The following is a 16,139-nucleotide window of genomic DNA, read 5'->3' as shown; positions in this document are numbered from 1 at the left end:
TGACGAGCATTTAAAAGTGTGAGGTCACGAAATGGAAGTCAAGTGGTGGTCACGAGATGAAAGTCGGGTGGTGGGTGGTTTGTCGAGTGTGAGGTTGAAATTAATGGTTGGTTTGACAAACATTTGAAAGTGTGAGGTCACAAGATTGAGGTTTGGTGGTGGTTAGTGGTTGTTGACTAAGAATGGTGAGTGGTTTATTGAGGGATAGAGGCATATGAAAAAGTGTGAGTCACAAGATTAAAGTTAATGGGTGGTTTGTCGAAAGAATAAAGAGACATATGAAAAAGTGTGAATCATAAAATGAGGGTCAATTAGAGGGTTGTTAGTTGAGTTTGATGAGATATAAGAGGTGTGTCATCAATTTAGGTCGACTAAAATTGGTGGGTGATTTGCCGAAGGGATAAAAAATGCATATGAAAAAGCGCGAGTCACAAAATGAGGGTCAATTGAATTTGAGGGATTAAGTGGGTGCCGAAGGGATAAAATATATGTTAATATTAAGTTTAAGATTAAACTTAATTTTATCTAAATATTTATAAATAATTAATATTTTATATACATATTTATTCGTGCAAATGCACGGGATTCATGCTAATTATTTTAATTTTAGTTAATACTATTTTTATACTAACTAGAAAAATTCTCGTGCGATCCACACAAATAAAAATTTTAAACAAAAAATTATAATAATATGTATTAAATGTTTAAAATTCTTAATAAATCACGAATAATATATTAAAATAAAAAATAGAACACTCTAATTTCACATTTTATTCACTTCAGTAAAAAATCCACCTTCTTACATATCTCAGCACATATTTTTTTTAATAAACCTCTCATCTCGTGACATTACACTTTCACTTTGATTATCAAATATCTGATTCATATTTTTTAATATTTAGTATCATGACCTCACACTTTGGTCAATTAAATATTTAATTTATATTTTTTCATCACTTTCAATTAATACCGGCCTATTAGCTCTTGATAAATCACTATCTCAATCACACTTGGTTAAAGGGTTGTACTTGTTTTGTTAGGTTGCAAGTTCAAAACATACATATAGTAATTTTTAATTTTATTTTTAATTGTTTTAAGTTTATGGGAGGATCAACCCACAATCCGATCCAAGTATCCATTTACTCTCACATTTATATAATCAAATTAACCACAGCTCTCAACCCGACAATCCAGTTAAAAAATTGAACTTATATTGTTAAGAATGTCCCGCGTTCATCAAATTTGGTGTTTAATTTTAAATATAAAGTCTTATTAGCCTAGTTGGTTAAAAAGTTATACTTGTTTTTATTAGGTTACAAGTTCGAAACATACCTATAACATTTTTAATTTTTTTTAATCGTTTTAAATTTATGGGCGAGTCAACCCACAATCCGACCATCTCTCGATTCGACAATTCGTACACTTTAAAAATTAAGTATCATTACAACACGATTGAAAGTTTTGACACAAATTACACCAAGACTTTATAGACAAGATGTCCAACTCTAGACAAGATCAACAAAGTTATCCCCTCCTATTTCCAATTGTGTTATCCCACTTGTTTATCAAATAACACGCAAATTTGAGGGTCACATGATTGTGAATTTGTGAGCCTTTTATCTATAACACCCTAAGGAGTCAACATTAACTAATTTAGTTTAAATTATTAATTATATACATAAGATAAATATAAAAACAGTTGCAAGCCATTAATTTAATTAATATGTAATAGTTCAATTTAACACAATATGGTATAATAGGTTGATTGGTCCAATTTGAAAAGACTCGAACAAAACAAAAAGCAAGTTTACTTTTAAAATGTTACATGCATCCCAAAAATTAAAAAGCAATTTTATATCAATTTGAAAAATAATTAAAAAAAAAAAAACTAATTTAGGGATTTAATCGAGTTACACAATCTTTGACTCTAACAACTCAGTTTCCCTAGCATACCAACCAGTGACGGCTGCTGAAAAGACGACGCCGTTTACATATCATATGTCGGCCGCAGCTGTGCCCTTTCCGTCTCCGACCACCGGAAAATCCGTTGGCCTGAACATCCATTCCTCATCTCCTTCTTCTCTATCCTTTAGATTTTTGGATCCTCGATGCTTCGCCAGCAATGGAATCCGATGCGATGTTAGAAACCTCGCTAGTCCACAGAGATGGACAGTTGATTGCGTTTCGGACAGTGATCCTATTCACATTATCCTCAAGCCACCTTCTTCTTCTCTAACAATGACCACCTCATCTTCTCTCAAGAACGCTAAGAGGGTTTGTCTATTCTATTGCAACGAAATGAAATCCCTCGCCGAACGAATCGCCTCCGAGTCCGACGCAATTGAGCTCCGCAACATCTCCTGGAGGTATTCTTTGTATATGCATGCAAATGGGTTTAGCTTTAAATTTACAGAAATTGCCGAAAAAGTTTGTTTCTTAGGAGAGATTTCTATGCATTTACTATATAGTTTTAGCGATGGAGATGAAGCTTTTTATCGAATGTGATTGTTTTAGGACATTTGAGGATGGATTTCCCAACTTGTTCATATCAAATGCTCATGGAATTCGTGGACAACATGTAGCATTTCTTGCCTCGTTTAGTTCACCAGGAGTGATTTTTGAACAACTTTCTGTCATCTATGCACTGCCCAAGTTATTTGTTTCCTCATTCACACTAGTGCTCCCCTTTTTTCCTACTGGAACATCGGAGCGGATAGAAGAGGAAGGAGATATTGCAACGGCTTTTACCCTCTCGAGAATCTTGTCTAATGTGCCAATTTCAAGTGGAGGACCAACTAGCTTGGTGATATTTGATATTCATGCATTGCAGGTTGATCATGGTTGATTTTTTCTGATTTGCAAATTTTTTATTGATTTGATCATCTCACTTTTACTTTTTGAAATTTGATGTGCAATAGGAGAGATTCTACTTTGGTGACAATGTTTTGTCATGCTTTGAGAGTGGGATACCTTTGCTTAAGAATAGGCTTCAACAGCTCCCTGATTCTGACAATGTAAGATTTCTTATTAGTTGTATAATCTTAGGTCAAGTCGCAAGAGTCTTGAACAAGAGTGAGTGTCATGGAAGTGAGAAAATTTAGAAAAAGAAATTGAATCATTGGAGGTCAAAAGGATGCATACACGTATTACTTCCTTCTTGTTTAAGTCATTCTTATTCTTATTTCTCTTTAGATATCCATTGCTTTCCCAGATGACGGTGCATGGAAGCGATTTCACAAGCAGCTGCAACATTTTCCAACAGTAAGCTTTTGGCATCATTAACGGTCTTTGGTTTGGTTTGGTTCAAGCTGCTTGACAAATTAACGAACTTTTTCTTTCTTGAGAATGATATTTTGAATGAGTTGGTTATTTGAACCTAATTGATTATCTCCATCTTCATATTCTTCTTGGTTTGGAAAGACTTTTATATTTTGTTTTCAGATTCGGATACAAAACCATAAATAAACTTCTTAATCATGTCTTTACCTAATTCTAGTTTCCAAAAGATTTTATTGATCATTTGATGGGTCCACATCAAACAAGCTCTTAGTTCATTAATCTAAAATTTAGTTCAAGTATGATTAGTTCACTTACTTTCTGTGTTATACTCAGATTGTTTGTGCAAAAGTGAGAGAAGGCGATCAACGAATAGTGCGCCTCAAAGAGGGGGATCCTAAAGGACGTCACGTAGTGATTGTTGATGATTTAGTACAATCTGGTGGCACTCTTATCGAATGCCAGGTACAACAAATGTCTTGAAATCATAAAATAGTTTTCATCTGTGATTTTTTTTTAATCCTAATTCATTCTCCCCTTGGATTATATTTTGTCTATTCTAGAAAGTGTTGGCAAAACATGGAGCTGCTAAAGTCAGTGCTTACGTAACACATGGAATTTTCCCCAACAGGTCCTTCGAACGATTTGAACCCGATAATGGAGGTATATATGTTTTTGTTTAGTATTTATTCAAAGGTATGTATGCTGATTACCATGTTTCTGATTCTGGGTGGCTCTGTTTGTTGTGTGGCTTAGGATCGCCTGAGAATGGATTAAGTTATTTCTGGATAACAGATTCATGTCCAGAGACAGTAAAAGAGGTGAAAAACAGGGCTCCATTTGAAGTTCTTAGTCTTGCTGCATCTATAGCTGCTACTCTCCAGATTTGATTTTTTACTAATAAAATAATACAATCCCCACTACAGATTGCCTGAGAGTTGTTTATGATTTGATCCTCAAGTATATTGTTAGTGTTCTTAAAATGTTTATGTATGAGTGTAGCTAATAAATTGATTACCCAAGCAGAAGAACCATATTTTGTTTATTTTGTACAATAAACAATTTGTTTTCATCCAGTTTTTGGCTTTATAATAAATAAGGAGAAATGAGTTTTTATGGATATTCCACTTGTTTCTGAAAGATGTTGAAGAAAATGAGATTTTTTTTCTTTTAATTTAGGAAGCGGCTCTTAGTTGTTTTCAAGAAAAATTAAATGTTTTAGTTTTCTTTTCTATCTTGATTTGGTATAAATTTATTTTTAGATCTTTATCTAAATTATTTTTGAATTATGAACAATTTATGTAACTTTTTGTTTTATTTTCTATATAAAAATTACGTTTAGATTATGATTTATGTTTTTAGATTATTTTTCAAATTAGTTTGATTTGGGCATATATTTATATCACTGTTTTGTGATATTGATTTTTTAATAGATTATTAACTATTGATATGCAGGAGAGGTTGGTCGGTCCGTTAAAATGTAAAACCAGATTTAACCGACGATATTGGTATCAATTTTATCGGTTCTGTTTTTACTGGTTACGAGTTTAACCGAGAATCGATAATTCAATTTTTTAATTAAGTATTATATTTTTATATTTAGTAATTTTTTTTTTCAAAATTATTATTTTTTATGTACTGTTATACTATAGTACATATTATATTAGTCTTTATTTTTAAATTAATAGTTATATAAATTAAAATTATTTAAAAAAATTAATTCTATACAAATTATAATTTAAAATTTAAAAATAACTAATATATATTAAATATTATTTATAATATATCTAAATTTTAAAAAAAGTAATAATTAATATAATTTATAAAATATTGATATATAATTAAATTATTATTAATTTATCGGTTAAACTATTTATAAAATAATTCAATCAAAAACTGAACCGTTTAACTAGTAAAATCAATTAACCAGAATCAATTAACCAGAATAGTTAAAACCAGTTAACTGATAAACCGGTAAGTTATTGATTTTTTTAATAGATTTTATTGTCAAATAACAAAATTATTTATATGAAATGATATTTTAAAATTTTATTTATTATACTTATAATTTAAATCAATATATTGTTAAGACATATTATTTTAATATTTATAAATTTGAAGTACATAAAATAATTAAAATTGATTTAATCCATTAACTCGCATTCATAAAAAATTGTCCCGAAATCGATTGTGTTCCGCCTATTTAAGACACCGCCACAGTGCCTTATTTACCTTCTGATCTGAATAGTTCAAACAGAAATAATGGCGGGACAACTGGTCGTTATTGAGAGCGAGATTCAAAAATCCGCCATTGAAGACCTGCAGTGGGAGGTTCATTATTCACGATTCTTCAATTATCCTCCTCTTTCCTCTTCTCACGCCTCTCTCTCCTCATACGGAGATGTCCATAGGCGTCGCCACTTGGGAAACTGGATCTCTTCGTCTTCCACGGCCTTACTCGCACTAAACACTCGACCTTCCAATTCCGAACTTGTTCTCACCATCACATTACGCAGCGAGATCCTTGTGAGTAATCAACAACTTAATTCCTGAGTTTGCAGTTTTATTGTTGAAGTTATGAACTAGTTATTCTCACGAAATGTGAACTCAGATACATTAATGTTCATTTACATAGATACTTAATTGAAGTATAGAAACATATGGATCTAGATCTTCGTGAACCTTTGCCTAAGAAATCATGCTTTGGTTGAGATTTTTTCGCTTGTTAGTTGATATAACTGTTCTATACATTTACAAAGGATTTGTTTCTCATTTGCTGAGTACTCTTCCTGATTAGCTTTGCGATCTTAAGAAATGCATCTGAATTATCCTAATGAAGCTGGACGTGTCTTATTTTCCTTTAGGCGTCGGCTTGGTATATCTAAGAGTCTAGACTAGATCTGCTATTTGTCTTCTCTCGAATAGACAGTTCAGACTTTTTTGTGGTATTGCAGGAAGAGCATTACATCCACACACTACATTTCTCTTGGCCTCATGTTTCATGTATGTCTGGATTTGCTTCTAGAGGTAGCAGAGTTCTTATAGTAAGCTTCAAAGATTGTATTGGTCAGGTAAGCAATTAAACAATCAGTTGCATCATTCAAGACCTTTACATGTCGATTTAACCACTTTGCCTTAGAGCATTACCGTCTTCCTGTAGCACTTAACAAAGAAGTAAGACGAATTCTTATTGCAGCTTCAGAAGTTTGCCTTGCGGTTTTTGCTGAGTTCTGAAGTAGAATCATTTATGAACACTTTGAAGGTTTAATATATTGGTGAACTAACTTACGATTTTTTCAATATAACACTTTTCCGACCTTTGAAATCCACAATTTCTGTTGGTTTATCAGGAAAAAATTCATTGTGTCGTTCCTTTATCCAAGATTGATCCAGAGATTTCGTCTCAGTCTGAGTGTATTCCTTCTATTGAGAGTCTTTACAGGTGAACAAGGTTTCCTTGCAACAAATTCAAGTAGTTAGGATGATTTATGCTTCTATTTAACCTGTTGTAATTTTTATACTTCATATAGTCTAGAAGAAAATCTTAACTTGGCCTTTTGTTTTGCGCGCAGGCCTAAGGAAGACTGGCATTTTACGACTTCTGTTGATACTATTGAGACCAGTACTCATCCGAAACAATTAAACTCGAATTCTGAAGCTTCCCAGAATAACTCCCCTTGTATCTTAAGCCCTGATGCTGAAGGACTATTTGGAGAAATGCCTCCAAGCTTCACTTCATTATTGATGAGTTGTCACCTCCCGATTGTACAAGGTATATATAGTTTGAGTCGTAAACTAAAGTTAAATTTCATGGTTTGAGTAAAATGTTTCCTTCATTTACCTGAAACAGCTGAAGCACAACCAACTGGATCATCTAATGATCTCCGACATCAGATTAAGGTACCTTAAAGTTTGTTAAAATTGAATAAATTTCTAGAGTTTGTGATCTGATGATGTTCTTTTCTTTCTTGTTGCTGTAGAAATATTTGGGAGAGTCTTCCTTCCAAGGTATGTCTTCTTTTTTCTTCTATAAGAGTCACAATTGCGAAGTTGAATAAAATGCTAAAAAAGATAACCAGATCAAAGGTCTAATTTTCGAAATTTGTTTATTTTCTTTTGGGGGCTATTAATCAGATATATTGAGCCAAGTGGAGAAGGTAATGCATGAAATAGGAGATGATTTTTTACTGTAAGTTGCTTTTTATGTATTCAGATATCAACTGTTAGGTTTACAGAGTTTACATAAATGAAACAATATTTTTTTTCATATTTTCTTGGTTTGTGAAGATGATAATTAACAATTTGACCTGAACAAGGCATTACTGTAATAGTTAGAAGTAAATTCAAGATAATCTAATCCTGATCATATTTAGTGTTAGTAGTGTATCCTTGATTTGATTTAATTGTTAAGTTTATAAGACAGAAAGAGCATAAGATCAATGAGGGATCCCAGGGATGAGTCCAGGGAAGAGATTGCCAAAGGGTCCCATATTTATATCTGGAGTGGAATCATTGTCGGGGTCAGATCCAGAATATGCATCAGATCCAGAATCTGCGTTAGATCCAGATGGTTCATTAACATACTGACTATGTTTCCTGATCTCACCTTCAGTTCCAGTCTTGACCTCAATGTTCCCCATCTTAACCATAGCATTGACAAATTTCTCATCTCGCCATCTTCCATTAGGTGAAGCCATCATATAGACAATCTTGGATGTTCTAGAGTCCAAGGACAATGCCTGATCAGACTCGATCAGGGCTTCACCTGAAATGAGCTGGTTGTAGAAACCGGTATCCAACAGGTTAGGTGAAACTGAATCGAAAGGTAGGGAGCTATTCAACATATCTTGAAAGTTTGGCTTGTTACATGCAGCTTTCATCTTTTCAGACATCTTGGAGCTCAATTTGGGGTCGTTTTTTTGCGCTCTATAGTAAAATGTAGGACAATGTGCAGATCCCACTGAATGTGCGCCCATGAGTACTACCAAATCTTCGTTGTTTAGTCCTTTCTCGTTAAATATTTCAACCATTTTCGTTACGTTCCAAACCACTAGAGGCATGTTGGCTTCGATGTCCTTCTCTCGAGACACGAGTCCATCTCTGCGGCCGCCTGGAACGTCGTAGTGATACAGTCCGGTCATAATAACGCTGTCGCGGGCAGCAAACTGAATGATGTCCGCACATGACACGATGCCTGGACATTCTTCCTCAATCATTTTTTTTGCTTGGTCTATCACGCTTAAGCCTCTCATATTTTGACCGTTGATAGGGGAATCTCTCTCTGTTTTCTCCCCGGTGGGAGTTTTTTCCAATAGTATTGACGCATCACAACCCTGCACGGGGCGGCCTCATTAGTTAATCAATGCATATAAGAATAGATAGATAGATATAATAGAGTGGATGATGCTGACATTGACAAAGCAATCGTGGAAGGCGAGGCGAATGAGGCCAGCTGCAATGGCGGGATCGTTGCGGAAGGAGGAAATAACAACCTTGGCAACGATGTCTTCAGCCTGAGGACAAGATTCTTGGTAGAAATTAACACGGAGGTCTTTTGATGCTTGCAGAGCTTTATTATTAGTTGCTGAGGATGTAGGAATGAGGAGGAGGAGGAGCATACATATTATAATTGAATAGCGAATTCTTGATCTTTTCTCCATCATCTCTGATTAGATATCCTTTCCTCAGCTTCTATTCAATAACCTCTGCACATTGTATAAATAACGGATTTGGCCGCCCACCGGTTTCAACGTACAGAAACTCAGGCAGAGAGAGAATTTAGGTACCAGCAATATTTAGACCTGTTTATTACTTTATTTAGCCTAGGGGGGCCTTTATTTTTCTTTTTACTTAATAATAATAATAATAATAATATATTATTTAGCCTAGGGGTGTCACTATGAAGCGTTTGGATGTATATGAACAGACTGAAAAGGAGATCAGATCTTAAGAAGGGTAATAGTATATTAACAGAATGTTGGCATCATTTCAGTCCAGAGTTGACTGTGACAATGAAATAGTTTTATCAAGAGTGAAGTAAATTATACAAATGACTGGAAGTTTCGAAGAAGACGTCTTTACATCCTTGAATAGCCTCTGAAGTCTTCATATTGTGACATGAACTCATCGTTGAACTTCTTGAAACTGTCCATGATTGCAGGCATGTCTTCCTCAGCAGGTAAGATGGTTGTCCTAAGATGAAACACCCTGAAACAAACACATTGAGACTCACTCTTAAATGTCATTCAAGAATCAAGAAAACCTCAATTTGATTAGAATATGCTAATATAATGAAAAGACATAAGGTGGGATTTTTTAGTAGTAGTTACCCTTCTTTTTGACCGAATCCTGAACCAGGGACAGTGGAGATGCCAGTGGCTTCCAACAACTTGAGACAGTAGAATACATCCGGAACCTTTCCAGCCTTTTTCGCAGATTCTATTGCTTTAGGTGGCAAGCGAATTTGTGGGAAAGAATACATAGCACCTGAAAGAAAATAACTAGTTAGTGAAGAAGGTTCCTCACTTTCGAATTTACACCATAAACTTTCTAACCAATACCTTCTGTGAAATTGCAAACCACATTCTTGCAGCTGTTGAACCCATCAGTCATTATGTGTGCTCTCTTCCTTAGTGACTCGAGTATTCCTTTGCTGTTTTCAAAAGAAGAAGGCATTTAGAAACCTCATAAATAATTCCATATTCTCTCTGCACACTGCATACCTTTCCCTTATAAACTGATCATATGAAATATCTCCAGGTTTGGGTGGGTTCACCATCAGTCCCATCTGCAAATAATTTACTAAATAAATAAAAAAAGTGATGTAGAAATTGAACATTTAGATTCACATCCTGATGTTAGTCAATAGAAGTGTAGTTATGCCCCAACTTACAAATATCTGTCCAGGGACATTTGGACTGAGTGATATCGATGCCACCTTGTATATTTCATCCACACTCTGCAGAATCATATAATACTAGTCATTTCTTGCCTATATCTACATAAACAATTAACTCATCGCCTTTCATTGAAATTGAACAATCTCAAGAAAGTCCAACCTGTGGTGGGATGTTAGTCATCTCAAAGTATCCACCACGCTGTCCACATTCACCCCAGTATCCCTTCGACACTGTGTGAAAAGAAACGAGCTGCAACTCCTTGCTAATTCGACCTCCCATGTCCAATAGTACCTTCAAGTTGGCATTGGAGACAATAATGTATGATAAAATGACAACACTCACTGTTAATTCATTACTTATAGCTGACAAGAAACACAAACCAACCTTTCTTGCACTTATAAAGGGACGCTCGTCCTGGTATATGTTCTGTTGATAGACTTCGTCTCCAAGCAAGACTAATTTTTCTTTATAACAGAAGTGTAAGATTTCTTTCAGATTTGCCTCACTGATACACTGCCCGGTTGGGTTTCCAGGGTTTATAATCACCATAGCTCGTACCTTATCATTCACAACAACATCAACAAGAAGTTAGTGTACAATTGAAAAGATCTCCCCCTTCAAATATTAAACAAAATTGGGTAAAAGAGATCAAAAGTGCTTACAGTTACTCCCTTAGAACGAGCACTTGCCACTGACTCTCGAAGGTTGGTTATATCGAGGCCCCAGTTTTCCGTCTCCTCCAAATAATAGGGAACAAGAGAACCACCGAATAGGCTTATTGCAGCAGAATAGAGTGGATACTGTGGAACTGGAACCAAAATCTGGTAGCACAAATATATACCCATTAAAGAGTTATTTTTCCGAGATATAACAGTTAACATAACATACTTACCCCATCATGTGGACCTCGGATAATAGTGCTTAACATCTGCATGACTCCTTTGCTGGCTCCATCCGTGAGGAATATGAGCTCAGGATCACTATATTGATAATAAACAAAGGAACTTACTGAATGAATCAATATCAACATTTTATGGTCATTTTACTAGCTAGCTGGCTGGCTGTATAGGCATAATTATGGTACCTTGGGTGTCCGTCACGCCTTTCTATAAAATCTGCAACTTCTTTCCTAATTCCAGGAAGTCCTCTTGAGTCACTGTAGGCACCTATTCCATTGGAAAATCAAGAAAAAATAACCTTTAAATGTTGCAAGTTAGAAGATTTTACTGTCACAAATTTTGCTTATCTGAAATAGCATATGCACCTAGGCCTCCACTGGTCAATGAAAGATAATGTTTAGCTCTTGCAATTGCATCAGCAGGGAAAACTAGTCCCACATTAGGATCATCCAGTAAAAATGGAGCCTGGCAAAGCGCAACTACCTGCAAAAATAGAAAGAGTTAAATCTTTCGAGTCAGTAATACCGACAAGAATTACTATCTTCTGAACTATCATGAACCTGGCGAGGGAAAGTTAGAGGCTTCTGGCCAAGGGCATGGGGGTTGCCAACGTTTGTGAAAATGATCTGCAAGAGAAGAAGACAATAAAATCGTTTTTTATTTCGATAAAGCCCACCCATTACAGGAAATCTAATTACATACCTTCTTCCCTTCCTTCTGCAATTCAGATGCTCGAAGGTACAACTCACCACGCACAGCATATTGAACTTTCTTCACATTTTCATTCAAAGATTCATAATCAAGTCCTCCTGTGGCCATTACTGAACAGATATGTTCCTAGTGACTCCACAAGATTGTTAACTTAGTTCTTCAACCCTCAAGACCTCTGAATTAATCTGATACATCAGACCACTTCAAAACTACTGATAAACAACAGACAATCGCATGCATACTTGTATATCATAAGCATAAACTTGATGACTAACATGATTCAATACAATCTGATGTGATGTAATAATATACTCACCAGAGAGGTCGAACCAGCAAGGCTCTCAGCTGTATTAACTGCCAGATAGATAGAAGCAAAGAAGTTGGGGGAAGTGATGATGGGCTTTGAGTAAAATCGAAATGGAAGTCTGACTATCTGTCGGTAGGTTTGGGTTTTGTGTGTTAAATGTGGCAGCAGAGAGAGCAGAGCCACTGAAAATAGAAAAAGGGATTAAATTTCGGCCTTTTCCCCCCTATGATATTTTTTTAGTTTTGTTTGTTGGGTTTTGGAGGATAAATATAGTGAAAGAAAAAAGAGTGGTGTAGCTTCTTCGATTCAAGCTATACCATTGATTGATTAGCTAATTGTTATTTGTCTTCACTCTACTTGCATTTCCTTCTAGATTGACTTTGTGGTTCCAATTTCTATCATCCAACCTCTCATATTTTTTTCTCGTTAACAACGAAAGAAATTCCGCACAACACACAATAATGTAACCTAAGAACAAGATGTAAGACAGGGAGCCTGAACCCAACGATGATGACAGTGTGAATAAGGCTAAGGAACAATGAAAAATAAAATTTGTCAACAATTGTAACTATGTCAAAAGTTTGGATAAAAATAAAAATAAAAATAAAAGTTATAAATGATCTTTTTTAATTAAAAGTAAATATATATAAAAAAAAGCATATGAATAAAGATCATATTGATTTTATTTGAACAATTTTTACCATCAACTTTATCTTGACAACCGAATTTGTTTAAGCTGCATATCCTTAGCCTTAACTAGTGAGGTTTGTCTTTTTCATTTTTGGGTTTTTTTTATGGAACTTTTATTTTCCTTTTTTTTTAAATAATATAAATATACAATATTTTAATGTTAAAACTATTCAATTTAATTTAACTTAATTTGTTACTTATTTTCTTTATAGCTTAGACAAATTTGGTCTTGTAGTCGGAGAATTTTGTTAATTTTTTTATCGTTTAATTAACCTCATATTCTGGTATAATGATATAATTTTCCGTCCAGTTTCGAACCGTCTAATTATGAGTTCATTTCATAGCTATCCTAAAGTTCCTTTGTTGATTTAAAGGCAGAGCTAGAATTTAAAATTTAGTCAAACTAAAATGATAATAATATAAAATAAACAAACAAAATATGTCTAGTTTACTATCGTTAATTCTCTTCAGCGACGATATTGTCTTGAAGTTATTGTCATTTACATAGAAAATCATTTGTACATAGATCCACCCTCTTATTGTGGGCATTCCATGAATTCATAATAAGAACATCTGAATTAGTAACTCAGTGTTGTAAAATTTCAAACACACATTTTTAGCTGATAAAGTTCATATATGATAATTGTTGGTTGGAAATACTTCTGTTGATTAAATGCAGAAAGATGGGTTGTTATTAGTGATATTTCAAGCTTTGTGTTTTGTCTGAAGTTGTTCATGGAAGATACTTTTTACCTCTTCTTCCTTAATGAATAACTTTTGAAAACTGGTTTTCTTGACTGGTAAATATCTCAATCTCCTCTCTTTAATAGTTCATTTGTTATAAGGAAAGCTACATTTTAGGGCCTAGGTCAAGAACTTAAAGAATATTGAAGGATTAAAAGTTCATTATGTTTTACCCAATGTAGCTTGCCTCTCATTTTCATGGTTGTTTGTTGCTCAAATTCAGTCTATTCAGACGTTGTAACACTAAATTCCATAGAGAAATGGTTGCCATCAAAACCAAAAGTTTATTTTAGGTGCATTGGGGAGAATAAGACTGTATTACCAGATGTAACCAAAGTCCTTGAACCTTACATTTTCAAGGGTGAAGAATCTTGGCAGGTTTGACAACAAAATGTGTGCTTTTCTTTTTTTACTTTGATCTTATTGCAATAGATTAAATGGATGATTTCTTCTAACTCTTAATGAATGTCACGACCAAGGTCAATCATTTTTTTTAGGTTTAGTCCCATCCTTTTTAATCCGTGTTTTAATATGAACCATAACTGCATAATTTACAGCATATAACCCGCAAACAGATTCAATCAATTTAACTAGACGTGACAAATGTGTTGTCTGACGTGTTCAAACTCAGGACCTCAGATAGGTTATAAATTCGTCACCGAATACTGTAACTCCTTCCGTTCACATGTAGATTATGGGTTGGAACCGTGGTGTCTCACATGTTAAACCACAAACACACTCAACCAATATAACCAAACGTGTCACTTTAGAGGAACCTAAAACCTCATTTTACATACATTAATTGTGGATACTACTTGCTATGTACAATAGAACCATTTAAGAGAAAATAGTGAGACAAGTTGCAGAGTAAATGTTTTTGAATAAATAATAAGGCTTGAAGAGAAAATGAAAATACTACTCTTACTCATGACACGAGTAATTGTTATTAAATGAATAATATAGTTACAATTTAATTTGATATTCAAATTCTTAAGCTAGATCTAGATGGTGGGCATGATAATTTGGTTTTTGAACTTTATATATATATATATCTTTAGATATGGAACTCTTAGATATGTTTTTGAAAATTAACACGAGTACACTGTTTCCTGATCTCACCTTGAGTTCCAGTCTTCAACTCAATCTTCCCCATCTTAATCATAGCCTTTGCAAATTTCTCTTCTTTCCATCTTCCTTTAGGTGAAGCCATCTTATTGACAATGTTGGCTGTTCTAGGGTCCAAGTTCAGAACCTGATCAGACTCGAGCAACCCTTGACCTGCAATTAGCTGGTCATAGAAACCCGAATCAAGCTTGTTTGGTGAAGCCATATCGAAGGGCAGGGTGCCCTTAAGCATTTCCTGAAAGCTTGGTTTGTCACATGTAGCTTTGATCTTTTCAGCAATGATTGGGCTCAACTTGGGGTCTTTATCTTGCTGTCTATAGTAAAACGTAGGACAATGTGCAGATCCTACGGAATGTGCCCCTGATAAGACAACCAAATCTTCTTCGTTTAGTCCTTTCCTCTTGAATAGTTCAAGCATTTTTTGTACGTCCCATGTTGTTAGAGGCATGTTGGCTCCCACGTCCGTCTCTAGTGAAACCGTCCCGTCTCGCCGCCCGCCCGCAACATCGTAGTGGGAGTGTCCGCTCAGAGCGACAGCGTCGCGGGCGGCGTACTGAATTATGTCGGCACATGACACGGTTTCGGGACATTCTGCCTCCAGCTCTGCTTTTGCTTCGTCTATCACGTTTAAACCATTCAAAAATGGGAGGTTTACTCCAGAGTCTTTCTCTACTCTTCTGCCAGAGGGAGTTGAATCCAACGTTACTGAAGCATCACAACCCTACATCACATCACGTAATATAATTCAATAATATCGATTAAAAACGTCTTAAATTGAAGTGGTGATCATACGTTGACAAAACAATCGTGGAAAGGGAGGCGGATGAGGCCAGGGGCGAGGTCGGGATGTCTGATAACAGCCTTGGCAATGATGTCTTCAGCATGAGGACAAGAGTTTTGGTAGTAATTTAAACTGAGAACGTTGTTTTCTGCAGAGGATATTATACTTGGGAGGATCATAACCAACATTGATGTCCATATTATTACAATTCTCGATCTTTTATCCATTATTATTGTTGTTATTATCATTTGCTGATCATATGACTCTAATTGATCTTCATCATCTCTCTTATACACTCTAAATTAATTAAGCACATTTTCACCCTTTCTTTTCTTTTGTGTTGCCACCGGTTTCAACGCACAGGAAACTCAGGACACCCATCAGACACAAAAAAGAGTGAACTTAGATACCACCAAAATTTACAACTGTTTGTTACTTTATTTAACCAAATATACATTTACTATTTTAAGTTTACTAAATTATGTATACAAAATCACATAATCTTAATGGAGTCAAATCAAAGACAAGCAACAAAGCTATTAAGTTCATTTATTTCTATAGTTTAATTATGTTGAACGTGTAACTCATTAAAGTAATTCTAGTGACAAAAGTGTTACTAAGAGATCAAATATCAGAGTTCGATTCTTAAAAGTTGGATCGAGAGGACGATTGGTTGTGTCATGCTAGTATATTAGAGATGTCCAGTC

General features: G+C 34.8%; 5 protein-coding genes across 5 annotated transcripts; 2 read left to right on the top strand and 3 right to left on the bottom strand.

The window, feature by feature from the left end:
- Nucleotides 1–1,947: 1,947 nt before the first annotated feature.
- Nucleotides 1,948–4,394, top strand: LOC124922129 (ribose-phosphate pyrophosphokinase 4). The gene is made up of 7 exons (XM_047462856.1): nucleotides 1,948–2,366; nucleotides 2,515–2,830; nucleotides 2,919–3,014; nucleotides 3,193–3,261; nucleotides 3,613–3,741; nucleotides 3,840–3,939; nucleotides 4,033–4,394. The coding sequence occupies exons 1-7, from the start codon at nucleotides 1,999–2,001 to the stop codon at nucleotides 4,164–4,166; spliced, it is 1,212 nt and encodes a 403-aa protein (XP_047318812.1). The 5' UTR covers nucleotides 1,948–1,998; the 3' UTR covers nucleotides 4,167–4,394.
- Nucleotides 4,395–5,534: 1,140 nt separating this feature from the next.
- Nucleotides 5,535–7,560, top strand: LOC124922131 (protein POOR HOMOLOGOUS SYNAPSIS 1). Its single transcript, XM_047462858.1, has 8 exons — nucleotides 5,535–5,802; nucleotides 6,231–6,347; nucleotides 6,473–6,538; nucleotides 6,627–6,718; nucleotides 6,849–7,048; nucleotides 7,127–7,176; nucleotides 7,257–7,284; nucleotides 7,411–7,560. Exons 1-8 carry the CDS (start codon nucleotides 5,539–5,541, stop codon nucleotides 7,467–7,469), a joined length of 876 nt encoding a protein of 291 aa, XP_047318814.1. The 5' UTR covers nucleotides 5,535–5,538; the 3' UTR covers nucleotides 7,470–7,560.
- A 35-nt stretch (nucleotides 7,561–7,595) lies between these two features.
- Nucleotides 7,596–9,071, bottom strand: LOC124922130 (peroxidase 5-like). Its single transcript, XM_047462857.1, has 2 exons — nucleotides 8,688–9,071; nucleotides 7,596–8,609 (listed from the first exon to the last, which is right to left on the bottom strand). Exons 1-2 carry the CDS (start codon nucleotides 8,937–8,939, stop codon nucleotides 7,713–7,715), a joined length of 1,149 nt encoding a protein of 382 aa, XP_047318813.1. The 5' UTR covers nucleotides 8,940–9,071; the 3' UTR covers nucleotides 7,596–7,712.
- Nucleotides 9,072–9,200: 129 nt separating this feature from the next.
- On the bottom strand, nucleotides 9,201–12,256 carry LOC124922128 (glutamate--glyoxylate aminotransferase 2-like). Its single transcript, XM_047462855.1, has 14 exons — nucleotides 12,102–12,256; nucleotides 11,777–11,970; nucleotides 11,635–11,700; nucleotides 11,440–11,557; nucleotides 11,260–11,341; nucleotides 11,068–11,155; nucleotides 10,838–10,996; nucleotides 10,560–10,733; nucleotides 10,335–10,466; nucleotides 10,169–10,234; nucleotides 9,999–10,063; nucleotides 9,837–9,928; nucleotides 9,606–9,762; nucleotides 9,201–9,483 (listed from the first exon to the last, which is right to left on the bottom strand). The coding sequence occupies exons 2-14, from the start codon at nucleotides 11,891–11,893 to the stop codon at nucleotides 9,354–9,356; spliced, it is 1,446 nt and encodes a 481-aa protein (XP_047318811.1). The 5' UTR covers nucleotides 11,894–11,970; nucleotides 12,102–12,256; the 3' UTR covers nucleotides 9,201–9,353.
- Nucleotides 12,257–14,595: 2,339 nt separating this feature from the next.
- Nucleotides 14,596–15,620, bottom strand: LOC124924797 (peroxidase 1-like). Its single transcript, XM_047464791.1, has 3 exons — nucleotides 15,444–15,620; nucleotides 15,184–15,372; nucleotides 14,596–14,814 (listed from the first exon to the last, which is right to left on the bottom strand). The coding sequence occupies exons 1-3, from the start codon at nucleotides 15,618–15,620 to the stop codon at nucleotides 14,596–14,598; spliced, it is 585 nt and encodes a 194-aa protein (XP_047320747.1).
- Nucleotides 15,621–16,139: the final 519 nt, after the last annotated feature.

Source organism: Impatiens glandulifera, chromosome 1, assembly GCF_907164915.1.
Source record: "Impatiens glandulifera chromosome 1, dImpGla2.1, whole genome shotgun sequence".
NCBI lineage: Eukaryota > Viridiplantae > Streptophyta > Magnoliopsida > Ericales > Balsaminaceae > Impatiens > Impatiens glandulifera.
The sequence above is the reverse complement of the archived record's forward strand: the minus strand, read 5'-3'. Positions and strand labels throughout refer to the sequence as shown.

Excerpts from the sequence above, each read along its gene's own strand:
- LOC124922131 (XM_047462858.1), top strand. The coding sequence starts at position 5,539 with ATGGCGGGACAACTGGTCGTTATTGAGAGCGAGATTCAAAAATCCGCC. Across the intron at positions 6,348-6,472 it reads TCAAAGATTGTATTGGTCAG|CTTCAGAAGTTTGCCTTGCG; the intron begins GTAAGCAATTAA and ends TTCTTATTGCAG. Across the intron at positions 7,177-7,256 it reads ATCTCCGACATCAGATTAAG|AAATATTTGGGAGAGTCTTC; the intron begins GTACCTTAAAGT and ends TTGTTGCTGTAG.
- LOC124922129 (XM_047462856.1), top strand. The coding sequence starts at position 1,999 with ATGTCGGCCGCAGCTGTGCCCTTTCCGTCTCCGACCACCGGAAAATCC. Across the intron at positions 2,367-2,514 it reads CTCCGCAACATCTCCTGGAG|GACATTTGAGGATGGATTTC; the intron begins GTATTCTTTGTA and ends TGATTGTTTTAG. Across the intron at positions 3,940-4,032 it reads ATTTGAACCCGATAATGGAG|GATCGCCTGAGAATGGATTA; the intron begins GTATATATGTTT and ends TGTGTGGCTTAG.
- LOC124922128 (XM_047462855.1), bottom strand. The coding sequence starts at position 11,893 with ATGGCCACAGGAGGACTTGATTATGAATCTTTGAATGAAAATGTGAAG. Across the intron at positions 9,763-9,836 it reads GGTTTGCAATTTCACAGAAG|GTGCTATGTATTCTTTCCCA; the intron begins GTATTGGTTAGA and ends ATTTTCTTTCAG. Across the intron at positions 9,484-9,605 it reads GGATTCGGTCAAAAAGAAGG|GGTGTTTCATCTTAGGACAA; the intron begins GTAACTACTACT and ends TGTTTGTTTCAG.
- LOC124922130 (XM_047462857.1), bottom strand. The coding sequence starts at position 8,939 with ATGATGGAGAAAAGATCAAGAATTCGCTATTCAATTATAATATGTATG. Across the intron at positions 8,610-8,687 it reads TCCACGATTGCTTTGTCAAT|GGTTGTGATGCGTCAATACT; the intron begins GTCAGCATCATC and ends CGCCCCGTGCAG.
- LOC124924797 (XM_047464791.1), bottom strand. The coding sequence starts at position 15,620 with ATGTTGGTTATGATCCTCCCAAGTATAATATCCTCTGCAGAAAACAAC. Across the intron at positions 15,373-15,443 it reads TCCACGATTGTTTTGTCAAC|GGTTGTGATGCTTCAGTAAC; the intron begins GTATGATCACCA and ends GATGTGATGTAG. Across the intron at positions 14,815-15,183 it reads ACGCCGCCCGCGACGCTGTC|CTAATTGCAGGTCAAGGGTT; the intron begins GCTCTGAGCGGA and ends TTCTATGACCAG.